This window comes from Mauremys mutica, chromosome 1, assembly GCF_020497125.1.
Source record: "Mauremys mutica isolate MM-2020 ecotype Southern chromosome 1, ASM2049712v1, whole genome shotgun sequence".
Taxonomy (NCBI): domain Eukaryota; kingdom Metazoa; phylum Chordata; order Testudines; family Geoemydidae; genus Mauremys; species Mauremys mutica.
The window spans coordinates 130,554,671-130,582,400 of record NC_059072.1 but is presented as its reverse complement, the minus strand read 5'-3'; the positions used below and the strand labels follow the sequence as shown (position 1 = coordinate 130,582,400).

Here is a 27,730-nt window from a genome sequence, read left to right as displayed (position 1 = left end):
CCTTGTTCTGTCATCTTCTACCACTGAGAACAGTCTAGATCCATCCTCTTTGGAACCCCCTTTCAGGTAGTTGAAAGCAGCTATCAAATCCCCCCTCATTCTTCTCTTCTGCAGGCTAAACAATCTCAGTTCCCTCAGCCTCTCCTCATAAGTCATGTGCTCCAGCCCCCTAATCATTTTTGTTGCCCTCCGCTGGACTCTCTCCAATTTATCCACATCCTTCTTGTAGTGTGGGGCCCAAAACTGGACACAGTACTCCAAATGAGGCCTCACCAGTGCTGAATAGAGGGGAATGATCACATCCCTCGATCTGCTGGAAATGCCCCTACTTATACAACCCAAAATGCCATTAGCCTTCTTGGCAACAAGGGCACACTGTTGACTCATATTCAGCTTTTTGTCCACCGTAACCCCTAGGTCCTTTTCTGCAGAACTGCTGCCCAGCCATTCGGTCCCTAGTCTGTAGCAGTGCATGGGATTCTTCCATCCTAAGTGCAGGACTCTGCACTTGTACTTGTTGAACCTCATCATATTTCTTTTGGCCCAATCCTCTAATTTGTCTAGGTCCCTCTGTATCCCAGCCCTACCCTCCAGCGTATCAACCACTCCTCCCAGTTTAGTGTCATCTGCAAACTTGCTAAGGGTGCAGTCCACACCATCCTCCAGATCGTTAATGAAGATATTGAACAAAACCGGCCCCAGCACCGACCCTTGGGGCACTCCACTTGATACTGGCTGCCAACTAGACATGGAACCATTGATCACTACCCGTTGAGCCCGACCATCTAGCCAGTTTTCTATCCACCTTACCGTCCATTCATCCAGCCCATACTTCTTTAACTTTCTGGCAAGAATACTGTGGGAGACTGTATCAAAGGCTTTGCTAAAGTCCAGAAATAGCACATCCACTGCATTCCCCTCATCCACAGAGCCGGTTATCTCATCATAGAAGGCAATTAGGTTAGTCAGGCATGACTTGCCCTTGGTGAATCCATGCTGACTGTTCCTGATCACTTTCCCCTCCTTTAAGTGGTTCAGAATTGATTCCTTGAGGACCTGTTCCATGATTTTTCCAGGGACTGAGGTGAGACTGACTGGCCTGTAGTTCCCTGGATCTTCCTTCTTCCCTTTTTTAAAGATGGGCGCTACATTAGCTTTTTTCCAGTCATCCGGGACATCCATACCAGATTTTTTTCTATGCTAGAACGCTAATATGTCCTGAAATGAATATGCCACCTTTAAGTACAGGGCTGACTGGGGGGAGGGATAGCTCAGTGGTTTGAGTATTAGCCTACTAAACCTAGCATTGTGAGTTCAATCCTCAAGGAGGCCACTTAGGCATCTGGGGCAAAAATCAGTACTTAGTCCTACTAGTGAAGGCAGGGGGCTGGACTCAATGACCTTTCAAGGTCCCTTCCAGTTCTAGGAGATTGGTATATCTCCTATTTATTTAATGACCAAAGAACATAGCACCATGTGACTGATATTGTTTTGCATAAGGCCAAGGATTGATGCCTGCAGGACACAACCATTCCATGATGATTCCCCCTTTACAATCACATGTTGAGACCTATCATGTAGACAGTTTTTAATCCATTTAATATATGGCATGTTCATTTTATATCTTTTTAGTTTTTTTACTCAAAGTATCATGTGGTACCAAGTCAAAGGCCTTACAGAAGTCTAAGTATATTACATCAACACTATTACCTTTATCGGTCAAATTTATAATCTCATAAAAAAAAGATATCAGGTTAGTCTGACAGAATCTATTTTCCATAAACTCACATTGATTGGTATTAATTATATTACCCTCTTTTAATTCTTTATTAATCAAGTCCCATATCATCTGCTCCATTATCTTGCCTGAGATTGATGACAGACTGACATGCCTATAATTTCCCAGGTCATCTTATTTACTCTTTTTAAATATTGGCACAACATTACCTTTCTTCCAGGTTTCTGGAACTTCCCAGTGCTCCAAGACTTATTGGAAATCAACACTGACAATCCAGCAAGTGCATCAGCCAGCTCTTTTAAATTCTTGTATGTAAGATACTTGGACCTGCTGATTTTAAAAGATCTAATTTTAGTAGCTGCTTTTTAACAGATATTAGTGGAATGGAAAGAGTGTTACCATATGATATGACTACATTATCTGTTTTTTCCCCAAGTATAGAACACTTCTGCCTTTCTATGGATAAATCTACCATTTCCATCCAGTAATGGACCAATACAATTGCCAGGATTCTTTTTGTTTCTAATGTACTTAAAGAATGTCTTCTTATTGTCCTTAACTCTGCTGGCCATAGATTTCTCCTTCTGTCCCTTTGCTTCCTTTATCAATTTTCTATAGTTCCTAACTTCTGATTTATATTCATTACTATCAATTTCCGCTTTCTTCGATATGTTATAGGTTAAAAAAAATCACACCCCTAACTAACATAGTTATACAGTACACAATCTGTCTGTAGATAGGGCCTTAGTATTGCAGGATGAGGGATAGACCCCTCAGAATTATGACAGTCCCAAAAAATTCAGAATAGATGGCAGACTTAACCTAGACAATGCTTCACTGGGGAATAAGGACGTTGTGAAACCAAAGCGGAACTTTGAGAATTCCTTGATATTTAAATGTGAATTACCTTTGTAATTTTGTTAAGCATAAGATGATGATTTGAAATAGATACAATATGACTCATAATGTTTGGCACTCAGTGTGTGTCTAAGACAAGGCACATGATGACATGCAATTATGTGGGAAACTAAATTGCTAATTTGAGCTTCCATAAAAATCCAATAAGTTAGAACAGGCATTCCAAGTTTCCAAACAGTTCAAATTCTTGCAAAGCAAACAAAGATCTCACATAAAGGACATTGTTATTTCAATGGATAATTACTGTACCTAGATGACAATACAAACAAACTCTGCTAATTAAATATATGACTTTATAGTTTGTGATTTGTCAAGAGGACAATTTCAGGTCAAATTTAGTCCAACTTCTAGGTTTTTCTTTTTAAAAAAACATAGAAGAAACAAAACAAAACCAAAATAAACCAAACAAACAAAATTCCACGAGCTTTCTCAAAACCTAAAATCATGTTTCCATGATTTGCTCAATTGCAATTAAAACATAAAGCATCCACTCCTTTGCAGTGTTTGTACCTCAGACATTGCAACATGGTGGTGGTACATGAGAACCTGAAAGTGAAATTGGGTAAAAACTGAGGGCCAGATCATACACCAAAGATCTGTATGTGGTGGGGTCCCAGATCTAGTCTGAACCCTCCTTTGCAGTCAGCCACCTTCCTCCATGTCATCATCTCTACCCCTTCCTAGGACTTCATGGGATGCTCCACAGAGCTAGGATCCAGGTGGCAATAAGAATCAGAGCCTGAGGGGGGCAGGAGAGACATGTCATACCACCTGCAACCCTTTGAAGATTCCCAGAAAAATGCTCCAGCCTGGCTTCTATGAAGATGGTGGGACAATCCAGCAGCCTGTTCTACAATAAAGAACAATGTGGGAGAATATCACTGACTTTTCCTCTGCCTCCATTCCTTCCCAAGAATGGGAACAATCCAACCCTGAGTCGCTCCAGGTTTACTTTTCAATGCAAAATACTGTATCCGGCTTTCCCGAGTAGAGTTTAAAGATGGGTTTGAAATGGGACATTTAAACTATTGTTTTGATATGCATTCTGGTGTGTGAATCCTTAGGGGGTAGAAAATAAAAGTATGGCAGAAACTTTTAGAGCTTTGGCAAGAACAAGGCCAATTATGATTACACCAAATCTACGGCAGCAAGTTTACTGGAGTGGCCTTTGTGTCCCATATCATTTCATTCTCTCTCTCTCGCCATTCAAAACCTCTTTTATCCACTAATAAGCAGGATACTTGCACAGGACCACCTATGTCCCTTTAGCCTGCCTTGCCTGAGAATAAACAAAAGGAAGCTTCTGGTGCTCTGAGATTCTTCCCACTTTCCCAACTCTTGAACACCAAGCTTAAAGATTCATGAGAAGCAGAAAACAAAAAGTAGCAGATTTTTGTCTGACCAGTGAGTGCCAGGAACTCCAGGGCTGTAATTCTTCGGTGAACACCAAGTTCCTTGTTGATGTGAGGCAAGCCACTTAACACTTTGACCCCGATAAATAGCCTGATCTGTAAAATGAGGATAATATTTACCTACCTACCTACTTCTCAGGGACATTGGGAGGTTAATATTTGTAAAGCACTTTGAAGAGAAATAGTTCTATCTAAGTGCTGTTATTAAAACACAGGGTACTATATTGCTGATTATGATTATATATAAATATATAGTTACATTTCATTGTGATTATAAAAGATCTATTCATTATTAATCAGTTTTCCCAAACTCAGATTTTTCTCCCTTATTTTTTAAATAAATGCAGGTTTTCCAGTCTCTCCTCGATAAGTGCCATCAACATAGATACCAAAGCATAGGCACCAAAAGTGCCATCAATAAACACAGACGCCAAAATGGACATTTAGAGGGCAAAATAGCTCTTTGGGGTATGGATGTTATTTTCATATTTGTCAGTAAAGCACCTGGCACACTTTGGACAATCCAATGATGTTGTTACTATTAACTAGAGCTATATGTATTTAAATGAATTGGGGTAGACAGATTTTTTTTTAAGTGGGGAAACATGAAAATATGGTAAAATCTCAATGGAAAAAAACTGAGATTATCCCTTTGAAAATGATTACAACTTTTTTTTAAAAATCACATTTTATCTGAAATTCTTTACCTCCCGTTGTGACAAATAATTCCTAAGATTATTATACTTGAAAATTTAGAGAGAAAAAAGAATGTATCTTTTTTCAGTGTTTGTGAATTTCAAAGCTCTTTGAATACTGTCACTTTCCCTTGCTCCTCTGCGGACTCTGTTGTTTGTATGAATCTTTCATAAGCAATCAGTCAGAAAAAAAACATTTAAAAAAAACAAGGAAAATGTGATTGTGATGCCCTTTCTTCTACCTAAGCAAAGAGGGTGAGCGGCAGGATTGGTGGCTGAAACAATGTATTTAATTGTAATTGACTCGATTTCAACTTGATGGTGTTTCGCAAAAGGTAGTTGGCATCAAAAACATCCCAGCGAAAAACTGTCCCATCCTGAGTCACTCTCTGGGATTATTTTTTTCTCCACCTCCTGGACTGATGTTCCGCCTCCTCCTCCTCTTTTCCCTCCGCAGCAGTGTCCTCGCTGACTGCAAGTGTTTGGCTTAGGTTTGGCCTATTTGGCAACCACCAGCTCTTGGGGGGAAGCAGTCACGTTGCAGAGCCACGTGCCAGTGCAGCGAGCGACTGGAAAGCAGCCCGGAATGTGAAAGTTAATCAGCCGAAGAGTAACAGCTTTACAAACTGCACATGAGGCAGGGAGGGCGGGGGGAGGTGGAGGTGGAGGGGAGAAACACTGTGAAGAAGCGAGCAGCAGTACACGACGGAATCTGTCCATTCTGCAGCCATCAGCACACAGCAGAAGGATAAATCTCCTCTCAGTCATTCCCTGTTGCTGGGGAGCCTTTGATAGGTGGTGAGGGAGGGGAAACCAAACATCTGGATGTCAGCAAGACTCTTCTGAGAAGTCTGGAAGTGACAAGTGCCATCATTCTCCACATCGGGGCAGCTGCGCCCCAGATCCGTGCGGGAAAAGCGAGCAATCCCTTGTGGGAGAGGCAAACGTGACAAGCAGCGAGAGCCCCTACATGTGAGTGATCGTCTCTTTGAAACTGACTAACGCAAAAGGTTTATAGAAGCGAACTGCTGTTACCGTGCGTATAGCCCCAGGGTTCCCTTCTTGAGCAGATTAATAATTTCTGCTGCTAATAATAATAATTCCCCATACAGCACTGACTGCATCCTCTGATTATTTCAGTCTCAGCCTGAGTCCAAATTCCAATTCCCAGGACTGGGGAAAGGACCCTGCTTAACTAAACTTGGGAGACGCACATACAGACCCTAGTTTCACTTGTTGAATGACACTTTTAGAGCATCTGGTTTCTGTTCATGATTGACCTGATTTTCTCTCCGCTCCATCTTACGCTGTTTAAAGCCTTTCCGGCGTGCGTGTATGTGCTGGTGGCGGGGACTATGAAGGGATGAGCGGTCTGTTACACTGCCTGGGACTGGAGATGTCGCTGGAGTGAAGTCTAAGGCAACCATAGGGCCTGGATGGAGGAGGCGGCGGAGGGAAATGGGCGCTCAAATCTGGCCTCACGTGGAAAATTTGAATATTCCCAGGGGAAAATCCTACCCTCTTTTCAGTGTTTGTCCCTTAAGGAAACACAAACACACCTGAATCAAAACCCCAAACTAACCCCTCGTCAGCAGGCAGTCCTCTCCCGGGTCTGACCCTTCCGCCCCGCTGTGGGAGCAGTAAAGTGGGGTGAATAAGTGTGTAACCGCGCTGCCCAGAACGAGATTGGACGGATTGCTTTGCAGCTAGACTTAATGCGGAACCACGTGCTGATCGCTCGTGTGAGGTGTCACTCCAGAGGATCGCCACGGACTAGAGTGGAATTCCCTCGTGGAATGACCCTGGAGTAACTGAGATCAGGATCTGTCCCACTAATTAATTGATTATTATTATTCCCTCCTGCCACCGGTCCCGTTCCCTCCCGCCCTCCTTTGCTACTAGGAGTGTCTTTCCCGTGTAAATATTCGTTACCTCTTAATGTGCCCAGGCTGATTGATGTTTGCGGGGGGTAACTGAAGTCTAACGGAAAGAATCAAAGTACATTTGTGATTTGTTTACAAATCGGGCGCGCCCGATGATGTTCTAGGCTTGATGTCCTGGGAATATCCCCCCACTCCCCTGCAGCCTCCCGGGCAAAAGTGGCGCGTTTCGACACGGATCCCAGACTGTTTGAGAATCCCGCGTCAGAGCTTTCATTCAGGTGTCCGGGGCATTCCCAGCGAGCATGCAGCGAAGCAAACACGGTTGGTTTGCTTTTTAGTGGGGGAGAAGCAACCTCGGGGTTTATTGTTCCGATTGTGGTTATAATTTAGTAAGTGTTTTATTTGTTTTGGGGCGGGCGGGGCTGGGTTTTTTTTCTGCTGTGTTGTTTTTGTTTTTCTTTTACAATGACTTCACAAAATGTAGAAATGTAGCACCGACAGTAATCGTAGCAGTGGTAGCGACTGTAACTAGTTACAGTCGCATTGCATCTTCCCCGGTAGCATTTGGTGGGGAATTGGTTTTATTTTTCATTCCGAATCGCAGGTGTATCGAAGGGTCTGGCGAAATACCAGTACACCCAGGGCGCTCCTATTCCCCAGTGCTAACTCGTGGGGGGGGGGGAGTCTTTGCAAAGTTGCTGACCAGACTCCTTATCATTTATATTTGTCCTTATCATTTGTCTTCTCCTTAATCGCCCCATGTAAAGTCTGTAGGTGGGAGAGAAAGATATGGCTTGTTAGCTTAACAAAGGCAGGAGAGTTAATTGCCTTTTTGACTTCCCAGAGCAAATATAGAATATATTTGTGTGCAATCAGGTGCGTATTTGTACTTGTCTGTGTGCAAGGAGCCAAAAGTCCAACAGGATATTACATTTGGTTCCCTCTAGCTATGGACTTTCCCCTGGGTGGGCAGGTGAGCTGGAAGAGGGTGCTACAAAAATCCAGATCCATCCCTATGATTCTCTTCCTTCTAAGGGGGCTGACTAGTAGCAAGGATGTAGGTTACATTTCCCGTAAAGTCTGCCTAAGATTTCCCATAGATTTCCCCTACATTCTGCAGCCATACAGGGTCGTGTCAAGTGCTCCTCCCTGAGAAAGTGTAGGCAAGGAACAGGGACAGTGTCTCATTTCTTTGACACAGAAGTAAAGGGTCCCCGGGGGCCGCAGCTCAAGGGGTGCTGGGGGAACCTGATGCCTCTGTTGATGGGAACCGTGTGAACAGCAGAGCGATTGCAACTGGAAACGCTTGCCCGGAATACGTGACTCGTTCATTCCCCAGCACTGGCGGCTGTGGGAGATCCGTTCAGCTGTTCTTGGAGAAGTCAGCCGTTCCCTTACCTAGTGTCTGAGGATATGGAAAATAACTCACACCCAGCCCCCTCCCTGCTGTCTTGAATCTGTGCAAGGGGTGAGCCATTCAAGGACGGACTGTGGTGCACGTGCCTTTGCTGAGGAGGCATGGCAGGCACTAGGCAAAAACTAGGGAGAAAGGAGAAGAGGTCAGAGTAATTTGAAATTAGTGAAGGTGGTTATGCCTTTGTATTCCTCTGGAAAAGGTAAAAAGAGGCAGCCACCCACTGTAATAATAATGATTTACGTAGCTCTTATAGAGCACTTTTCATCATCCGTTCTCAAAGTCCTTTTCAAAAGAGGTTAGTATATTTATCCCATTTTACAGATGGGGAAACTGAGACACAGCAAAGTCAGAACTAGAACCCAAGACTCTTGAGGTCCAATTCAGTGTTCTGTGCAGTAGACCACATTACCTAATAGGCATGTTGCGTATCTGAGAAAATTGGACTTTCCAACTAGAATTTTAAATGAAACACGCACACATGCCATTATTATACTGAGGGAACAGTTCTCTGTAACGATGAGAATTTTAATATTCCATCCAAACTTTTTTCCCCCCAAAAAATTATTTCAATGATTTGACTATTGATAAGAGCTGGTTGAACTATTTTGAAATTCAAAATTTTGACAAAATGTTCCATCAAAATTTCGAGGCAAAAAGAAGAATGTTAATGGAAATATGAATTAAATGTTGACCCATTCTAGTTGATATATAACCAGAGGGAAGTTACAAATGGCCACCACTAATGCAGAGCCTTGTTCTTCAACACTTACTTATTCAGGCTGACATCAACGGAGCTACTTGTGTGAGTAAAGACAATGCATGAATGAGGGTAGATTCATAGATTTTTAAGATCAGAAGGGACCACTGTGTTTATCTAGTCCAACATTCAGTATAACACAGCAATTGGACTTCCCCGCATTAATTCCTGTCTGAACTTGAACATAACTTTTAGACAAACATCCACACTTGATTGAAAAACTTCCAGTAATGAGAGGACAGGTCCACCGGTTGTTACTGCAACTCACAAAAATCAGTGGTCACGAGAGACTGAAGCGTACTGACCACAAAGATCAAGGTGCTAAATATGTTGTATGTAGAAGGTATTTCAGATTATTTTGTTTTTGCAGGTTTGTAACACACAGAGTTTTACATGCAGAATTAACATGTGGAACTCATTGCCACAATGCACCTCTCACATCCAAGGCTTAGCAGATTTCTAGAGAAACTTTAGGGGTGAAATCCTAGTTCTATTCAAATCAATGATAAAGTTCCCATTGACTTCAATAGGGCCCGGATTCCACTCTAGATATTTATATGAACAATGAAAACATCTACAGCAATCAAATATGCCACAAGTTTGGCAAAGGTATGACCCCTCTTGATTCAAGGTATGAATGAAGGCAGTAGGAAGAAACTTTCCCTAGGGAAAGGTTATTCTAGAATTACCCACTTCTTCTGAAGCAGCTGGTGTCGGCTGCTCTGGGTAAGTCTACACAGCCCACAGCAGCAAGTCTCAGAGCCTGGGTCTGCAGGCGCAGGCTCCCAAGGCTCGTGCTGTGGCACTCCCAGGGTCTGTCTACACTGTAGCCACTCCAATTACAATCTTGTCCGAGATCCTAAGTATGCATTCAGGCAGCTAGACCCTCTTGTCGCCCATACCACCATGGCTACACTGTTATTTTTAGCATGCTAGCTCCATCAAAGCTAGCTCACGTACATCTACCCGACCTGAAATTACAGCTCAGAGATAGGATATTGGGCTGACTAGACCGCTACTCCCATGTGGTAGAGCTACTCCTTTGTTCCTATAATCATAGACATGGGCGAGACAGAGTCTTCTCTAATTAATGTTATTTAAGAGATTAAATAATGCTATTACCAAAGGTCAAAAATGTTTTAGAAATGCCATATTTTGTCTTTGCGAAATATAGCACAAAGCCAACTTACAGTTCAGATGAGAAAAGTTTCTAATGCAAAAGATTATTTCCTGCAGTGCACTCACTACCTGTCTTTTCCTAATGTTGATAGATCACCTTTGAGTAAACTTAGTTTAAACGGCTGGAAGTTTGGCACCAGACAGAAAAGGGACAGAGCAGCAGTGTGATGATTATTAGCTATAGTGACAACCAGCACGGCTAGGGAAAGTGAAATTGCCTTTTGAGATTTTGGACACCACCTAGAGGTTTATTTTTGTTGCTGTATTTGCAGCTGCTTCTGAGGGCTCAGTGATAGCTCACAAAAGAAAAAATAAATGAAAACCATAATTTTTAGAGACAATAATATTTTGTTTCTATACTAGATATTTTCACATACAGAAGCACCAGGGGCTAGTAGTGGACTGAGGAGGTGGGAGTCTGGAACTATTTTGTCCTCTGGCTCTGCACTGATTGTGTGCCCAGCTTTGGACAAATCACTTACCCTCTCTCAGTGTCCTACTCTCTATATCCTCCAGATTTCAGAGCGGCAGCAGCCAGATCCACTCTGTGGCTGGATGTTAATGCATCCCTAAGGCCGCATTAGCCTCTGTGCTGCCTCTGCCTCCATCTCCATGGCAGAACAATGATCCATGTAGAGAAAGAAATTGGATATCTTTCTAAAAGGTACGCTCTAGGCTTAACCAGAAGTTATGGATTTGATACAGGAATTACTGGGTGAGGTTCTATGCCCTGTGTAATGCAAGAGGTCAGAGTAGATGACCATAATGCAGGGGATGCATGCCCCTGAGCAGCTTCCACAAATCATATCCCTCCTCTCCCGCACAGTAGGAACTGCTGTGTGGCAAGCCCTCCGCACTCACCAACACTGAGATAGGATTTGCCCTTAGAGAGACAAAGGCGGTGTTTTGCTTTTATTTTTATCTGTAGATGGAAAACAGCCTTTCCCTCTCCCCACTTTATTCTAGAAGGGAGAACAAAAAATTTCAGGAAAAGGGTTATATTTTTGAGTTTCTTTCAGCTAACAGTTTGGCTAACGCAAAGAGTGAATCAGAACAGTATCCCCGTTAAAATGAAATCACTGGCTTTGTCATTCCTCCCCATCCTAAGCTTTCTTTTTTTTATCCCCTCTACTTATATTGGGATGTTTTTATCCCATCCTCTCCAGTGTGTCTTCTGTTCTCCCTCTGTATTGTTGTCCACTCTGTTGTTATGTATTATTATTACTATTACCTAGCAGCCCCAGTCATGGGCCAGGATCCCATTGTGTTAGGTGTACAAACACAGAACAAAAAGACAGTCCCTGCCCCCAGAAGCTTGGGGTCAACTTTCCATTGTTCCTCAGGGACATCGTGTTTACTGCTAGTAAAGCTGTGCTTTTACCTCAGAGTAAGTAACACACTTGAACTATACTGAGGTAGAAACACAGTGAAGACAAGACACTTTAGTTTTACCATGCAGTAAACTGGTGAGGTCAACCCCAGGGAGGGGTATAGGGCCAACCTTGGTGAGTTTAAAACTAAAGTGCCTGGTTTTCACCGTCTTTACCTCAGGATAGCTCACAGTTGTTAGTTACCCTGAAGTAAAAAATGCAGCTTTTTTAGCAGTGAAGACAAAGCCTCAGTCTCCATGATGAACAAGCCAACCCCCTCACTAGTTCTACATGAAGCCCCTCACAAAAAAGAGAGGGAGAAAGCCTCCTCCCCCTCCACAGCAAATACAACATTGGCTGAGGCTCCAGTCAACATAGTCCACTGAAGTCAATGAGAGTTTTCCATGAAGACTGGAGATTGGCAGAAGTTTTCCCAAACAGTTTCCCAACATTTCCTGTAAGAGGATCAGAAACACCCTAACACTTGCTACATCCCCCATACAGCATATGATGCCTGATGTGTCTGATGATCTTTCTATCTCTGGCAGGGAATCGTTGCTCTGTACGCTCGTTGGTGAGCGGCGGGTTGGAGAGCAAATGGAGTGGAGACCATTGAAGGCAAACCGTGTACGAAGGAACCTCTTCGGCCCTGTGGACCATGAGCAGCTGCAGCAGGACTTCCAGCACATGCTGCGCAGCAGCATGGAGGGAGCCCAGCAGAAGTGGAACTTTGACTTCTTACGAGACATGCCAGCTGAGGGGCTCCTGCAGTGGGAAGAACTACAGAGCCACGATGTCCCGGCCTTTTACCACAGTTGTGTGGTGAGTGAGGCTCGCAAGCCTTTGACGCCCTTGAACCAGGGTATAGTCAAGGAGGTCAAGACTCACCACTTTGCCACAGTGACACTGACTGAGAACCCCAAAGTTGCCAAGAAAATGTCAGGCAAGAAGAGCCAAGCAGGGAAGAAACGAAGACAGACATCCTTGACAGGTGTGTGAGATTTGTACTCTATGCTGTTCAGTGGGTCAGAACTAGCTCTGAGAGCTTCACAGGAATTTAATCCTGATAGGCCTGTAACTAGCCTTGTCTTATACAAAAAACACTTCAAATAAATCAGATGGCATTCCTGATGCAGACAGATTAAGGGATCTTATCATGTGCAGTTTACATATGAGACAATTAGGCTGATTTTCAAAAGGGCTGTGCACCTGCAGCTCCCATGGGCATCTGTGGGATTTGTGAATGCTCAGAAGTCTGAAAATCAAGCCAAATAAGGGTATAGTTGCTCTGTCAAACTTAGGCCTGGTCTACATTAAAAAATTAGATTGACCTAGCTACAGTGCTCAGGGCTGTGTAAACTTTTGCATCCTGAACACCATAATTAGGTCGAACTAAGCCCCAGAGTAGACATGGTCAGATCAATTGTTCCATCAACCGAACTACCATCTCTCAGAAAGGTGGATTAACTACACTGATGGAAAACCCCTCTTCTATCTGTGAAGGAAGCATCTACACTGTGGTACTAGAATGGCACAGCAGACGTGGCCTTAGTATAGGTGGGAGAGACTAGGCAACTAAAGGGAGGGGGGCGATGAAGAATAGTTAATATGACTTGTCCAAGGGCAGCCTAGATCTCAAGTTGGATTGTCCAGCAAGACAGTATGACTTTCCCCAATTCTTTTCACAGATCTGCATAGTTAGCCATGTGTGCTCTTCCCAAAGTGCTGTCTGAGACACAGTGGGCCAAGCAGAACCAGGGGAGGAGGAACAGGAACCAGAGAAAGTTGCTAGTTTTCATGCTGTGACGGTGCTGCCCGTGGGAGCCAGCTGAGGTCACTCAATTAGGGTGAACTGCAAACCAAACAGGGCAGACAAACCCCAAATGCTGGTGGTTATTCCAATACTTAGATTTACCAACCAGCACAAAACAGCTTCTACAGTACCTTACTGGTCACTTAGAAGTTCAAACCATGCAGTTCCCTTAAAGTGCCCAGCCTCAGGCCTCCGTCCAGACACACCTGTCAGATATGATGATGATTCCTAAGAATCTTACTTCATCATATAAAAGAAAAGGTTCTTCCAATCCCAAAGGATCAGCCACATACCCAGGTCCAATTATAACTTAAATCTTACCCAAAGTACACGCTATAGTCAATTCTTATTAACTAAGCTAAAATTTATTAAAAAAGAAAAGAGAGAGAGTGTTGGTTAAAGGATTAATCTACAGACAGACTTGAATTCAATTCTTGAGGTTCAGATACACAGCAGAGATGAGCTTGTAGTTGCCAAAAGTCCTTGTAGAAACAGTCCATAGGTTCTAGTCCAATGTCCATATTCAGGGTGGCTCCAGTCAATGACTGGGGATCTCAATCCTTATGGCTTAAGGTTTCCCCCTCTTGAAACCCAAAGCAGATCTGAGATGAAGAAGGATCGTGTCCCAGGCTTCTTATACATTTCCAGCAGCTTTTCGGCCTGAGAAAACAATAGGCTTAACTCCTTCTCCCAAACATCCTGGCAATTAGCACAGAGTAATTTATCCATTAAACAGTTCAGATACAGGTTAGCACAACCTTCAAAGAGATACATAGACAATAATACTATTTCACTCAAGTATCATTATAAATGTTAATATTCCCTTTTTTGATCTTTGAATTAAAACTATAGCAATAGACAAGACTTGTTTGCTGACATCACAAGACCTGAGCAAACATCTCCCCTTCTACCTCTAACAATGCAGACTTGCATTTCAAAGCTCTGTTCATTTACATATTTTCCTAACCAGTCCTTAAGGTTCACCCATGGGTCAGGTTAGTTTGTGAGTTAATTAACTCTTTCTGGCCCTGTCATCTTTCAATGAGATATTATATCACAGTCATAACGTCACACCCCCAACGCAAAATTGATGCAGGAAGGGATGACACAAACATCACTGACTGCATCCCAAAAGCTCCCCATCCTGGGTTTTGTTTTATTACAGCTTGTATTGGGTTAGAAGCCATGTCACTGTATAACAGAAATGGTTTACCCAACTCATGTTCAATAACATGATTGAATTTTTTTATGAACTTAAGGTAAAACTTGGTTAGAACAATAGTGGATTGGATCTGCTCTTGCAGCAGGGTTCCTGTATGTTTCATGTGATCTTGCCAAGAGCTAAAGAAACTAGCTATTTTATTTATACAAGCTTTGGCAAATGCCTGGAACCCAATTAACATTAAACCAATGTAGATATTAATGTTGTTCATTGTACAGGAATCTTTGCATTTAGCCATGCAAGCAATATGGTAGTGTGCCTCAGTTTCCCTTTTAACACAGCACATTAGGTCTGGAATGTCTTTTCTCCTATGAAAAGTTCCAAGACTGTTTATAGGCACTAACAGTGAAACATTAGTATAACAAGGCCTTTTAACATAAAGTGGGTTCTTATGCATTACTTTTAACATGTTCAAGGGATTTACCATAAGATTAGGCACATTGTACATTTTTACATTTCTTGGTAATAGCAACACATTAGTTACAAACATTACCATCAGCAATAACAACAAATTTACACAGGCTGAAAGGCACCTTCTGTCTGCTCCACAGACACAGAAGAGCTGGAGACATATTCTCCTCCACCAGACACACAGCTTGGGATGTCATTTCCCTTGTTCCAGCACACAGGGCTGTTCACAGACAACTGCTTGGAGATTGGGGTAACTTCCTCCATAGGCAAGTCAATACCCCTGACAGACACAGGCACCTTCCCTTCACTGTCACAATTCTCCACACAGGAAACAGGTAAGGGATAGGGACACTCATTTTCCACTATCCTTGCCTTTCCAAACTGCTGACCAGATAAAGCCATCAGCTCACAAGGCTGCCTAGGCTCCTTCAAACTTTCCCTACCAGGCACATTGCCACTCCCAACAGGTAAGCTGCTGCTTTTTTCACTACACTGAGCTACTTCCAGCAAATCACAGTTACCCATTTCAGGTTCACTTTTACAAGCTGCACTAGCCAACAATTTACCCATTACAGATCTACCCTCTTCTTCCTCAGTTAGGGCTTTAACCTGACCATTTACTTTAATCTGCTCCTGAGAAATATTCTCCTCACCAATGAGATCTTTCTGCTCCTGATCTAACTCCAGATTTACTTCTAAGACATCGGACAGACTTTCAGAAACTCCATTTACAGACACACTGCTTTCTTGCACAAACAAACAGCTATTTCCCACCAGGTTAGAATCCCCCTCTGCATAGCCATAGCAAAACTGGTTAAACACAGAAAACTGCCCAGAGTAATACCACATATCAACATAGTTATAAACTGGACTTTTAAGAGGATACAGATTCTGCTGTTCTTCCATTGCTTTTTTGACTTGGAGCCGAAGTCTGGCAGTTTCTTGTTGCATCTTCTGGGTCTCCTGTTCCAGCTCCTGTTGCCTCTGTTGAGCTTTTTCCTCAGCAGCCAGCAGCTCCAGACGCCCCTTACGAGCTTTTTCTTCTCTCTCAGCAGCCTCTTTCTTTCTCTCAGCAGCCTCTTCCTCCAGCTGGGCCAAGGCTTGCTTCTCTTTCATTCGAATTTCTGCCAGTTTTTGCTCATGTTCAAACTGCAGGCTCTCCATCAGGGCTTGCAGATTCATTGCTTCTGCTGTTGCTCTCTGGCTCATGGTCACTGATCCTTAACCAACTAAACTCTCAATACCAAAATTCCAATTTGGATAGCGCGGGGTTCTGACCCAAAGTTTAATTGACCTGGTTCTGTGGATCCTTGCACGACTACGCCACTGTGACGGTGCTGCCCGTGGGAGCCAGCTGAGGTCACTCAATTAGGGTGAACTGCAAACCAAACAGGGCAGACAAACCCCAAATGCTGGTGGTTATTCCAATACTTAGATTTACCAACCAGCACGAAACAGCTTCTACAGTACCTTACTGGTCACTTAGAAGTCCAAACCATGCAGTTCCCTTAAAGTGCCCAGCCTCAGGCCTCCGTCCAGACACACCTGTCAGATATGATGATGATTCCTAAGAATCTTACTTCATCATATAAAAGAAAAGGTTCTTCCAATCCCAAAGGATCAGCCACATACCCAGGTTCAATTATAATTTAGATCTTACCCAAAATACACGCTATAGCCAATTCTTATTAACCAAGCTAAAATTTATTTTAAAAAGAAAAGAGAGAGAGTGTTGGTTAAAAGATTAATCTACAGACAGACTTGAATTCAATTCTTGAGATTCAGATACACAGCAGAGATAAGCTTGTAGTTGCCAAAAGTCCTTGTAGAAACAGTCCATAGGTTCTAGTTCAATGTCCATATTCAGGGTGGCTCCAGTCAATGACTGGGGATCTCAATCCTTATGGCTTAAGGTTTCCCCCTCTTGAAACCCAAAGCAGATCTGAGATGAAGAAGGATCGTGTCCCAGGCTTCTTATACATTTCCAGCAGCCTTTCGGCCTGAGAAAACAATAGGCTTAACTCCTTCTCCCAAACATCCTGGCAATTAGCACAGAGTAATTTATCCATTAAACAGTTCAGATACAGGTTAGCACAACCTTCAAAGAGATACATAGACAATAATACTATTTCACACAAGTATCATTATAAATGTTAATATTCCCTTTTTTGATCTTTGAATTAAAACTATAGCAATAGACAAGACTTGTTTGCTGACATCACAAGACCTGAGCAAACATCTCCCCTTCTACCTCTAACAATGCAGACTTGCATTTCAAAGCTCTGTTCATTTACATATTTTCCTAACCAGTCCTTAAGGTTCACCCATGGGTCAGGTTAGTTTGTGAGTTAATTAACTCTTTCTGGCCCTGTCATCTTTCAATGAGATATTATATCACAGTCATAACGTCACACATGCTAACTTCAGTTTGGATAGGATACTGAGTGAATGCATCCAGGAATTGTAAGAGCAGACCAGTCTTAAACCAGGCAGGAAGGCAGAAAGGGCCAGCTTTTGAAGTGCTCAGCACCCGTAACTAGACACAGATTTTCAAAGGAGCTCAGATCACATTTAGGGTATATTTCTACACTGGGATCAAGCTAGACTCCTAAATAGCAATGAGGACGCTTTTGCATGGCAGTGGCTTGGGTTACCCACCCAAGTGCAAGACCACTCAACTCTCTGTGTCTGAGCTTAGGCAGCTAACCCAAGCCACCAGCCATGCCACAACGTCAACACTACTATTTTCAGCATGTTAGCTTGAGCAGATCTAGTGCAAATCTCTCTGCCTGCGCTGAGAATCGCACCTCCCAGCCGCAGTGTAGACATAGCCTTTGGCACCGACACCAGGGCAAAATTTTCAAAAGTACTCAGCACCCAGCCACTTCTAGTGTGACACTTATCGCCAGGTTGTTAAAAAGTGCTCAGCACCCAGCATGCTACGCAGCATGCTGAAAATCTCGCCACTTATGTTTATAGATAAATGGCAGCTGAGATCTTTTAAAAATCTGCCCTAATTGTGAGTGCTGAGCAATTTTGAATATCTTATCCTGATTATATTTCATTTATCCACACAGGGATTTTGGTTGTCCTGGACTCCTGAACAACAGGATTCTTTCTAGCCTATATGGAGAAGGGGAGCCTAATGAGAAGTACCAGCCTGAAATTGTCAAAAAGGATAATTAAACTAAGACATTAGGAAACTTCTTTTGAATAGTGATGCAGATCAGACAATAGACTAATTTGCCAGGAGAGGCTATGGCATAAGCTGGGTGCAAGCAAACAATATGTGTTTTAATACAGCCAAATGTAAATGTGTATGTCTAGGAACAAAGAATATAGGCCATATTTACAGGGTGGGGAACTGTATCCTGGGAAACAGCGACTCTGAAAAAGATTTAGGTATCACCATTCAGTTGCATGGTAAATATTTAGCTGAACATGACAGCAGGGCTAATGTGATGCTTGGATCCATAAACAGAGGAATCTCGAGTAGCAATAGAGAGGTTATTTTACCTCTCTATTTGGCACTGGTGTGACCGTTGCTGGAATACTGCATCCAGTTGTGTCCACAATTCAAAAAGGATGTTGATAAATTGAAGAGGGTTCAGAGAACAGCCACAAGGTTGATTAAAGTATTAGAAAACATGCCTTGTAGTGATAGACTCGAGGAACAAAACCTATTTAGCTTAACAAAGAGAAGGTTAAGGGATGACTTGATTACAGTCTAAAAGTAGCTACTTGGGGAACAAATTCTGATAATGGGATCTTCAATCTAGCACAGACAAATCTAACATGATCCAATCGCTGGATGTTGAAGCTACACAAATTCGGATTGGAAATAAGGTGTACATTTTTTGACAGTGAGATTAATTAACCATTGGAACTACTTACCAAGGGCCGTGGTGTAGTCTCCATCATTTGCAATTTTTAAATCAAGGTTGGACGTTTTTTCTACAAAAAATATGCTCTATGGATTATTTGGGGGAAGTTCAATAGTCAGATTAGATGATTACAATGGTCCCTTCTGGCCTTGGAATCTATGAGTCACCATCATTAGAGAGGTTCAAGAATGGACTACATCTTAGTGATGAGAGGACAATCCTACACTAGAGCACAGGACAGAGATACTTAATGCACTTTTCAACTCCAAAGCACTTTGCAGGCATTAACTAATTAACAGTATAATATAACTGTAGGAGTACACGGGCATGATTCAGGCTTCAGTGTGTTGGAGGGTATCACCATTCAGTTGCAAATCTCTGTCTAGCAGTGTAAGAGCAAATTATGCAAATATTTCCAAGGGATATTTTCTTCCATTCTGTTTGCCCTGGTAAACAAACATTTCAACAGGGGATGTGGAAACCAAAACAGCAAGTTGCACAGCTTAACACTTTCCCATATTTGTTTTTACAAGGGAAAACTTGTTGTTTAGAAATTGGTCCCCCAAGAATTCTGGATGCAATGAAACTGATCTATCAGTATATTCTGCCTATTTTGGTGGGGCTTTGAGCTTGTTCCATTTCTCTCTCTCTCTCTCTTTCTCTCATAAACACCCATTTATCCTCCATATCACCGCCTCCACAGTACATCAAAATCTCCCATCAAGATCTGAAGATCTGTACTCTGCTCCCTCTGGAACAAGACGCAACTAATCAGTGTGACAGCTGGATTAGTCATCTAGAGTGATGCCTACCCCCAGGGGCCAAAACCACTCTCTGTGCCACACTCCCAACCTCTGTAATCCCAGAGAGCATGTACTAAACTTTAGACGGGTTTTGAACACAGGTATCTGCTATCTCATTTAGTCAAGCAGAACTCAGTAATGCTTTGCATTAAGGTCCTGCAATGGTGCATTTAATTTACACTATAAAAGACAGCAGTGGTCTGGTTAAATAAATATCAAAGTCTTCAAAACCAACATGGGTTCTGTGGACACTGGAGCCACCAGAATGGGAGGAGCTGAAGCTTTCTCACTGTATCTGACTCCTTGGGCAGGGAGAGTTAATTAACCAGTAAAAATGCAGTTTTGCCATATTCCCAGCTCATTTGACACATGCATACCATCAGATCCAGCCTCTGTTCTGATTCCATGAGAGGGCTTCACAGCTGCAGATTTAAAATACAGCTAGGCTTTATTCTGGCCTTTTCCAGGAACTGAAGTGAGCTGTCTTTTTTGTAAGCCGGATTTCAAGATGCATCAGCGGCCAGAGCTAGAGAAGGAGCCAAGGGAAGGAAAGACATTTTCCATGCAGCATCAGCCTCCCACTTTCACATGCCAGCTCTCATCCTTTTGTTTTCAGAGCACTGTGGACTTGACTTTGGTCATGTCTACACTACGGGTGCTACAGCAGCACTGCAGTTATGCCACAGGAGTGCCATAGTGTAGATGCTTTCTACAGGGATGGAAAGGTTTAAGCCACCTCCCTTGAGTGGCAGTAGCTAGGTTGATGGAAGAACTTTTCTGCTGACTCAGCTGTGTCTACACAGGGAGTGAGGTTAGGTCCATCTACTGGATTACTGGTTTCAAGATACTGGGTAAAATTTTCAAAAGTGACTGGTCTACACTACAAAGTTAGGTTGAGCTAGCTACATCACTCAGGGGTGTGAAAATTAATCCCCCGAAAGATGAATTTAAGCCGACCTAAGCCCCAGTGTCATCACCACGAGGTTAATGAAGAGTTCTTTCATTGACCTAGCTACCGCCTCCGAAGGAGGTGAATTTATTACAGCAATGGAAGAACCCCTTCACTACAGCAGTGCAACTGTGCCGCTGTAGCATTTCTAGTATAGACATACCCTTAGGCACTTAGAGCCCAGATCTTCAAAGGCATTAGGTCCCTAACTTCCATTGAAATCAATGTAAGTTGGGCACTTAAATTCATTTGAGGATCTGGTCCTAAGAAGCCTTAGTCCCACTGACTTCCATCAAGACTTTGGCTCCTACATGCACAAGTCCCTTTTGAAAATGGAACTTGGGCTCCTAAATTACTTAGATGCCTTTGAAAATTTTACCCTTGCTAAAATTCACCATTGATGAAAGTGAGGATAACGCCAATGAAGTCACTTATGAATTTGACCCACCAAGTATAATCCACAATATATCTCTCCTCCCTAGTACAAACTGGAGGACAGTATATATATATATAAAGTCTCATAACTAGAAGAATTAACAGTTGTGAGGATTATACTTTATGAGAGCTCAGATATCCCACTTATTATTGTTACTCCTCTCCCTTTACTCCCCACCAAGAACTTCATGTGACATTTGCAGGCCTTTTTTCCCTCATAAATTAGCTGCTCAGACTCCCAACAATATGTGGTATTAATTTGGGTCACCATTATACATATTATCCTCATCATATATCAACCAACAGAACTTAATGGAATTGGATGCAGGATTGTCTTTGCATAACTTGGCTGTGAAAACCTATAGAATTCCAGGGAGTGTCCTCTGCCAGTAGCATTCTCTGTAGAAATGAATACAATCGTAAGCTGCTAGGACTCCATGAATATTTGCTGCATACATTGCCATTTTGGTTATGTGAGAAAGTGAAGTTAAAACATCATGAGGGCCAGATCCTCAGCTGGTGTAAATTGGAATAGCTCTATTAAAGTCAATGGAGCCAGTTTACACCAGCTGAGGATGCGGATCCCTACCTGTAAATGTGAGTAAACTTTCAATTTAATTTCAGCTAAATTTGTCCTGTTAACTACCTTTTTTCTGTGTTAGAAAAAAAATCACTGCTTAGTGTTTCCACAAATTATGGAAAGCAGGTCATGGTTCTGTTGTTAGGTTGAGTTTTGCACTTGAAGCAGAAATTAAATCACTTTGCTATGGATAAAGAATACAGAGTATTTTCCCCATAATTACAGCCCTTACTCTCTGAGTACAGAATGAATAATAATTTGGTGTTATTGCAAGGTTATATGCAGTCTTCCTAGAGTTCTTATTTGATGTAATAAGTAGAATGTTATTAGTAAAGTTCAGCATAATTATAATTCTTCTGATGTTATTCTAAACTGCAGATCTTTTTTATGGTGGCAAAAGAGCACTGAAAAACAACTATTTCTGACCAGAAAACACTACTGTACTGGATCTAAAAGTCAGAGAGTAAAATGTCACATTGCTCAGCTTATATAAGAGAGTCCAAAGTCGTTTGATCTATGCTGAATAAAAGCCAGCACATTTCCTTTGTTTGTTTGGTATTACACAGCTTTATATGGAACATACTAAAGGTATTAGTTTTGTTCCCTCGTGGGCCTTAGAGAAGCCTACCTGACATTTCTTTAAAACATCATTCACCACTTCAGCAGTTTCTAATTCTGTTTGTTTGCTATTCTACAGATTACTACTCAGCTAAGAAGCAAGTCAAAACTAACACTCAAGCTGCTGCAAAGAATTTGGCTTTCTGAAATGAAACACAGGATTGATCTGCACTAGAGATGTTATAAAGAGCTGCCAAGTTTATTTGACATTCAGAAATTGTGTGTGCAGGCTACAAATGCTTGAGGGCATCACATGGATTGATATATTCATGAAAGAACTGATGGAGAGTCTTATAAACACAACAAAACTCACATTGGAATGAGGTTAAACTGGAAGCCCCTTTGCTAAGGGTCACTGGCCTTAAAGGTGTTGGTAAGCAAATTTGGAAATGTTACTGGAATTGGCTAATAGCAGCAACTTAACCACGTGCGTTTAAAAGAATACTGCATATGAGAAAGCAGTGAACATAAGGTTAAACAGCTGTACAAATGTACTGCTATGTTTGAACAAGTCCAAATATGATCAAGACCATATGATGTTTCCGATTTTGTATATTTTACATCTTTAATGTACAGCTTGTTCCCTATTTCTAAGGGTGATGGCTTATCCAATCAATAAGCTTCACCAGCTAAACTCTACAGATCTGATTTTTTTAAAAAAGTTCCCAACCCAGCCTACGATTTTTAAGGTGCAAAATTGTGATGACACTTTTGTACCCACAACTATTTGTGGACATAAATGATGGTATTTATGTGGCAAATTCTCTGCTGCTGTAAATGGATACAGCTGAAGTTACTTCAGCAGAGTTTTGCCCATTTACATCAGCAGAGAATTTGGTCCTATGTGTCTGTCTACTTGACTGTGTTCAAAAATCACGGTGTTAACATGTGACTGTTGTAAATGTATGTCTGCAAATTTGCACCCATGAAATCAGGGATCTTATGTTAAAACCATTCCCTATATCTGCTGGGGCAAATATAGCCTTCATTTTCACCTGTGCAACTCCATTGAGGCCAATGCGTGTGTGAAAATGAGAGCAATATTTGCCCTGTTGGCACAGTGTTTTGTAATGCAGGTTACTATGGAGACATTGGGCTAGATTCACAAAGCCTAAGTTCAGTGCCTAGGCTCCCTGTACAGTGAATGGAGGGAGATAGGTGCCTCAGAATTGGATTCACAAAAGCCAGCAGGCTTGGCAGTTCCTTGCCCATGCTAGCCATTGGGAGATGCCAAAATTAGAGGGGAGGGGGTGCTAAGCCCCACCCCTGTCAGTGAGATGGGTGTTGAAGTCTGGGCTGCAGGGAGGTACCTCATTTAGCTTGTGATTCTCAGGTGCAAACCCTCTCTTGGGGTTATCTACACTGCTTTACCAAGATGTTGGGGGGTCGGGGGAAAACCACCCACATAACTTTGAGCCCAGTGGTTTGGGCACTCAGAGGTGGTAGGTCCCAGTTCAAAACTCTTCCCCCCCATAAGTGAAGGTGGGACTAGAACTGGGGGTTCCCACATCCCAGGTATAAGCATCCTAACCACAGGGCTAAAACATTGGAGGGAGGGCCTCCTCTTTGCTCACCTCCAGCCATTTTGTGTATGCTCGTGTATAAGGGCCCAGTCCGTTAGGCAAGCTCTGAAGATGCTTACCAGATTATGCCCTGCAGGAAAGTTAGGCAGAGGAACTCCTATCTTTCCTTGGTTCATGCATCACTCTGGGGTTAAGTATCTGGATGTCTGGCGTGGGGCTGCAGTGTGCATGCTCAGAGGAAGAGCCATAGGTGTCTAGGGAATATTTACTGCTAAAATGTAGGTGCGGAGTGAGTTTAGGCACCTACAGGATTTGGTGGCAGCTGGGACTGGGATGGTATTTGTGAATCCTATTGTTGCCTGATTCTGGGATTTAGGTACCTAAAGTGGCAGTTAAGCACCTAAATCCTTTTATGAATTTAGCCCATTTTTTTTATTTTTATTTTTTAAGCCCCCATCATGGTGTTTCCATTACTATTTAGGATTTTTGTACAAGAAGAGAAAAGGTTTAATAGCACTAGCTCATCCATCCCTCTTGGCATTGCATGGATTATTATTTCTAGGCATTTTTGTACCACACACGCTTCCTTTCTATTTCCCTTCTCCACTCCACCCACCAATTTGGATAATTGGGTTTTATGGCTTTTGGCATCCAATGTGTAAAATGTAAAGAGAAACCTACAAAATATACATGCTACATTATTCTTGTTCATATGGACTTGAGTAAGCTGCTGTGTTTCACAAACGAGTTTGGAAAGACCGCTGTGATTTGGGCATTTTAGAAATTACACAATGATTGAGAACTGCTTTTTTGCCTAAAATCTAAATATACGAAGTCTTGTACAGTAGATTTTGTCTGGGTATATACATATTTGTGTATGCTATACACATGGGATCCAGTTTATACATGTTCACACAGATATTACATGCAACACCAAGACAGGATGATTATTTTTCCATAGGAGCAGTGATGTTTAGATGTAAACAACAGTTCATTAAAGCTACCAAAATATACCCAATTTTAATGAGAAAAGGCAGTGAATCAAGCCTGTTACTTTATGTGCTGAACTACGGGCTCTCAGCATGTTGCAGGCATAGGTGCTGAAACTAGGAGTACAGGGGGTGTTGCTGCACCCCCTGGCTTGAAGTGGTTTCTACCATATACAGGGTTTACAGTTTGATTCAGTGGCTCTCAGCACCCCCACTATACAAATTGTTCCAGCACCCCTGGTTGCAGGGTCTATATTTTCAACTCCAGGCAAGTGAGAGAGTCAGGAGAAATTATTTCTCTTTTTTAGTCTTTGACTTGGGAACCACGGAAACAAAGGGCCCAATCCTGCTCCTACTGAAATCAATGGGAGTTTTGCACATTGGAATCAGGATGAGACTCCAAATGGAAAATATTGTGAGTTAACTCAGTGTGTGTGTTTGTGTGCTCAGCAATCCTGTTACAATAGAGATGGCATGCTGGGAAATAGTACGTTTTCTTACTTTTGGTGATGATTAAGACAAATCTATTTTTTTAAGTGTGTGATTTTCTGATTTGAAAAAAAAATTGCACAACCTTATGTTTTCTGTGTGTTTGTGTGTTTTTAAAATCAGACCAACGACACTGTGTACCTTCTTGTTTTATAGTGATGTGCTAAGCAGCCTTATTTTCTGATCAGTATGACAGGAGCTGCACAAAAAAAAGCCTATACATCTGTCATGCGCAAGGTTACCATGATGTTGCCTTGTTTTCTTACAGGGGAAAAGGGATACCTCTTTTAGAGGAAAATTATGATAACTTGTCAGGGATTGAGCTTGTCAAGGTGTGAGGCTGCAGGTTAGAATTTAGCCCATCCAAATTTCTAACATCTCTGCCAGTTATGATTGTGAATATTAGCTCAGAATGTTACAGTTAATAAAAAAAAATCTGCTGGCAAGATGCAGGGATATCTTCTGGCTTGATATCTATATATATTTTTAAAGTTTCTTAATTACACAATATTGTAAATGAGGGTACAGTGTACAGAAAGAAAAAGTTTTATTTTCTTACTGCTCCACTCCATGGTGGGTGCAGTTAGGATGTCCTGATACTAAGTAATATAGGACCAGATGCTCAGCTAGTGTGAATTCTTGTAGATCACTGAACTGTGATGGAGTTTATACCAGCTGAGGACCTGGCCAGAGGTATTTTGCACTAGTGCCTTGTGTTACTACAGACCAGAAGTTGATGACAAGCATCTAATCAACTGCATACATAAGCTGCCTCCTCTCTCTGTACACAAATTCGTATGGGTACTGCAATAGCAGCCCTACAGCTATTAGCCCTACTGCTGAGAATGACAACAGGCCTCTGATTGGTTGCTGAGGTTTGTCATGTATGGAATAGAGAACAAACCATTTGAAATCTTCTTTTATTCAATAGTTAACATTCTGATGGAGAGGTATTTTAACAAGGAAACATGGAGTCAACATCTTTTTTTCCCCTTTTATCTTGTAAATTGCACTTTCCTGTCAAACACAATTTAGAATTTTCTTTACAGAGACATTTCAGTAGTAATGCCTAATAATAATAGCTAGCAGCAAAAAATAAAATAATTAAATGGGCCCAAAACATTCCCAATCTTTAAATGTATGGGAAAGGAGGCAGACCCACTTGAAGTTAAGCAGTATACTGTAGCTTTAGTATATGTTTAGTTCCATTTAAGTATACAGTGCTCTGAGTGAACTAAATATAATACAGTAATGAAGCTGTTTGAGGCATATTTGCTGACCATTGACTTTGATTGGCTGCCTGGGTGTATGACACAGACCAACAATCAAATCCCCAAGTAGCACTTTTTCATAAGGAGACGCAAGGTGCTGTGTTCTGGAACTGACATAAATTGGGCATTAAAGAGGTGGTAGCAGCACTGTTTCAAGCTATCTTAAATGTACTTCTGATTACACAGCAGAGGGGGAACTGCATCAGGAATCCATGATATTTAATTGTTTTAACCTCCACCTGTTAATAAATAGACAGCTAATCCCTCTGAGCTCCCTCTCTCAGGTATAGATCATTTCATTCAAGTCCTTTGGCAGCAATTGAGGAAATGGGGCCACATCAGCAAGATAGCCAGGAAAAGTGACACTAGATGCTTTCCGTTATTTTCAGGCTAGAACAAATAGAGCTTTCTTCTACAACTTCTCTGCAAACTATCATAGGGACCCTTCTGGAGGTCAGTATTGTTTTTCTGGAGAACCTATGGATGAGTTACAGTAGACACCTATACTCTACCATTAGCTTTTGGATCTTTATTAATGGGTGGGTGGAGGGACTTATTTATTCCAAAGCTTGTGAACTGCTGTGAGAAAAGTGGATTTTCTCCATTCAAATGGCAAATCTAATGGGTCAACAAAGTTCATTCTGAAATTCAGAGGGTTTATGTTATACAAGGTACTTTCTTTCAGGTATTAATTTTGCTTTGCTTGGAATGTTGTAATACTGTAGGTTCAATGGATTTCAATGTAAGAGTGTTGATGTGTGAAGTGTTTGGTTGTCAACTGTGGATATTTGCAATATCATAAATAAAAACTGGTTCATTTCTTGTGTTTTTTTACAGCAAACGAGACTGAGTTGTCCTCTTTTCAGGCACTTTTTTTTTGTTTCTTCACGACTCTGATTTGGATTCCATCCACTTTCCCCCCAATACCATTCTGCTTTCACAATGCAGCACTGACACGAACAAAATATCGGCACGGCATTTGGGGTCATTTAAACTCAGCTAATCTAGAATACAGAAAAATGGACTTTGTCTCTCCAGTGGGTCTTTCCATATTTTCCCACTGAAACATCACAAACATAGGTGCCGAGTGGCTATTGCTAGAGGGGGTTTAGTCCCTCCGCCCTCAATCTGTCTCTGTCTTGCCACCCCACCACTGCGTGTAAGCCCAGCTTGGCCAGTAACGGCCCATGTCCAGCAGGATCAGGACGGACTCATAGAGTAAGGGCCCCACCTGTGCATGGGCATGGGCATCACATGACTCCGTGAGAGGCTCCTCCAAACAGCAAGAGTTCATGGGCCAGAGAGGGAAGCCAGGCCCAGCCTCACAGGACAGGTGCTGCTGCTGCAGGGAGAGTGTAGGGCAGGCTAGCTCTC

At 42.2% G+C, this 27,730-nt stretch overlaps 1 protein-coding gene and 1 long non-coding RNA gene across 4 annotated transcripts in view; both read left to right on the top strand.

Annotated features, from left to right (window-relative positions):
• LOC123354267 overlaps positions 1-4,662 on the top strand; it is a 95,951-nt gene extending 91,289 nt beyond the window's left edge. For both annotated transcript variants that reach the window (XR_006574705.1, XR_006574696.1), the window contains exons 5-6: positions 1,959-2,046; positions 3,341-4,662. This is a non-coding gene — a long non-coding RNA (uncharacterized LOC123354267). The remainder of the gene's footprint in view (positions 1-1,958; positions 2,047-3,340) is intronic.
• Positions 4,663-5,473: 811 nt separating this feature from the next.
• On the top strand, positions 5,474-27,189 carry LOC123354257 (cyclin-dependent kinase inhibitor 1-like). Of its 2 annotated transcripts, none has more exons than XM_044996100.1 (3): positions 5,474-5,735; positions 11,918-12,360; positions 22,164-27,189. In XM_044996100.1, coding segments are annotated over exons 1-3 (513 nt in total). In that variant the 5' UTR covers positions 5,474-5,733; the 3' UTR covers positions 22,232-27,189. The 2 variants fall into 2 exon arrangements, with proteins under 2 accessions (XP_044852035.1, XP_044852043.1); XM_044996108.1 differs by lacking the exon at positions 22,164-27,189 and adding an exon at positions 17,893-18,015.
• The last annotated feature ends 541 nt before the right edge of the window (positions 27,190-27,730 follow it).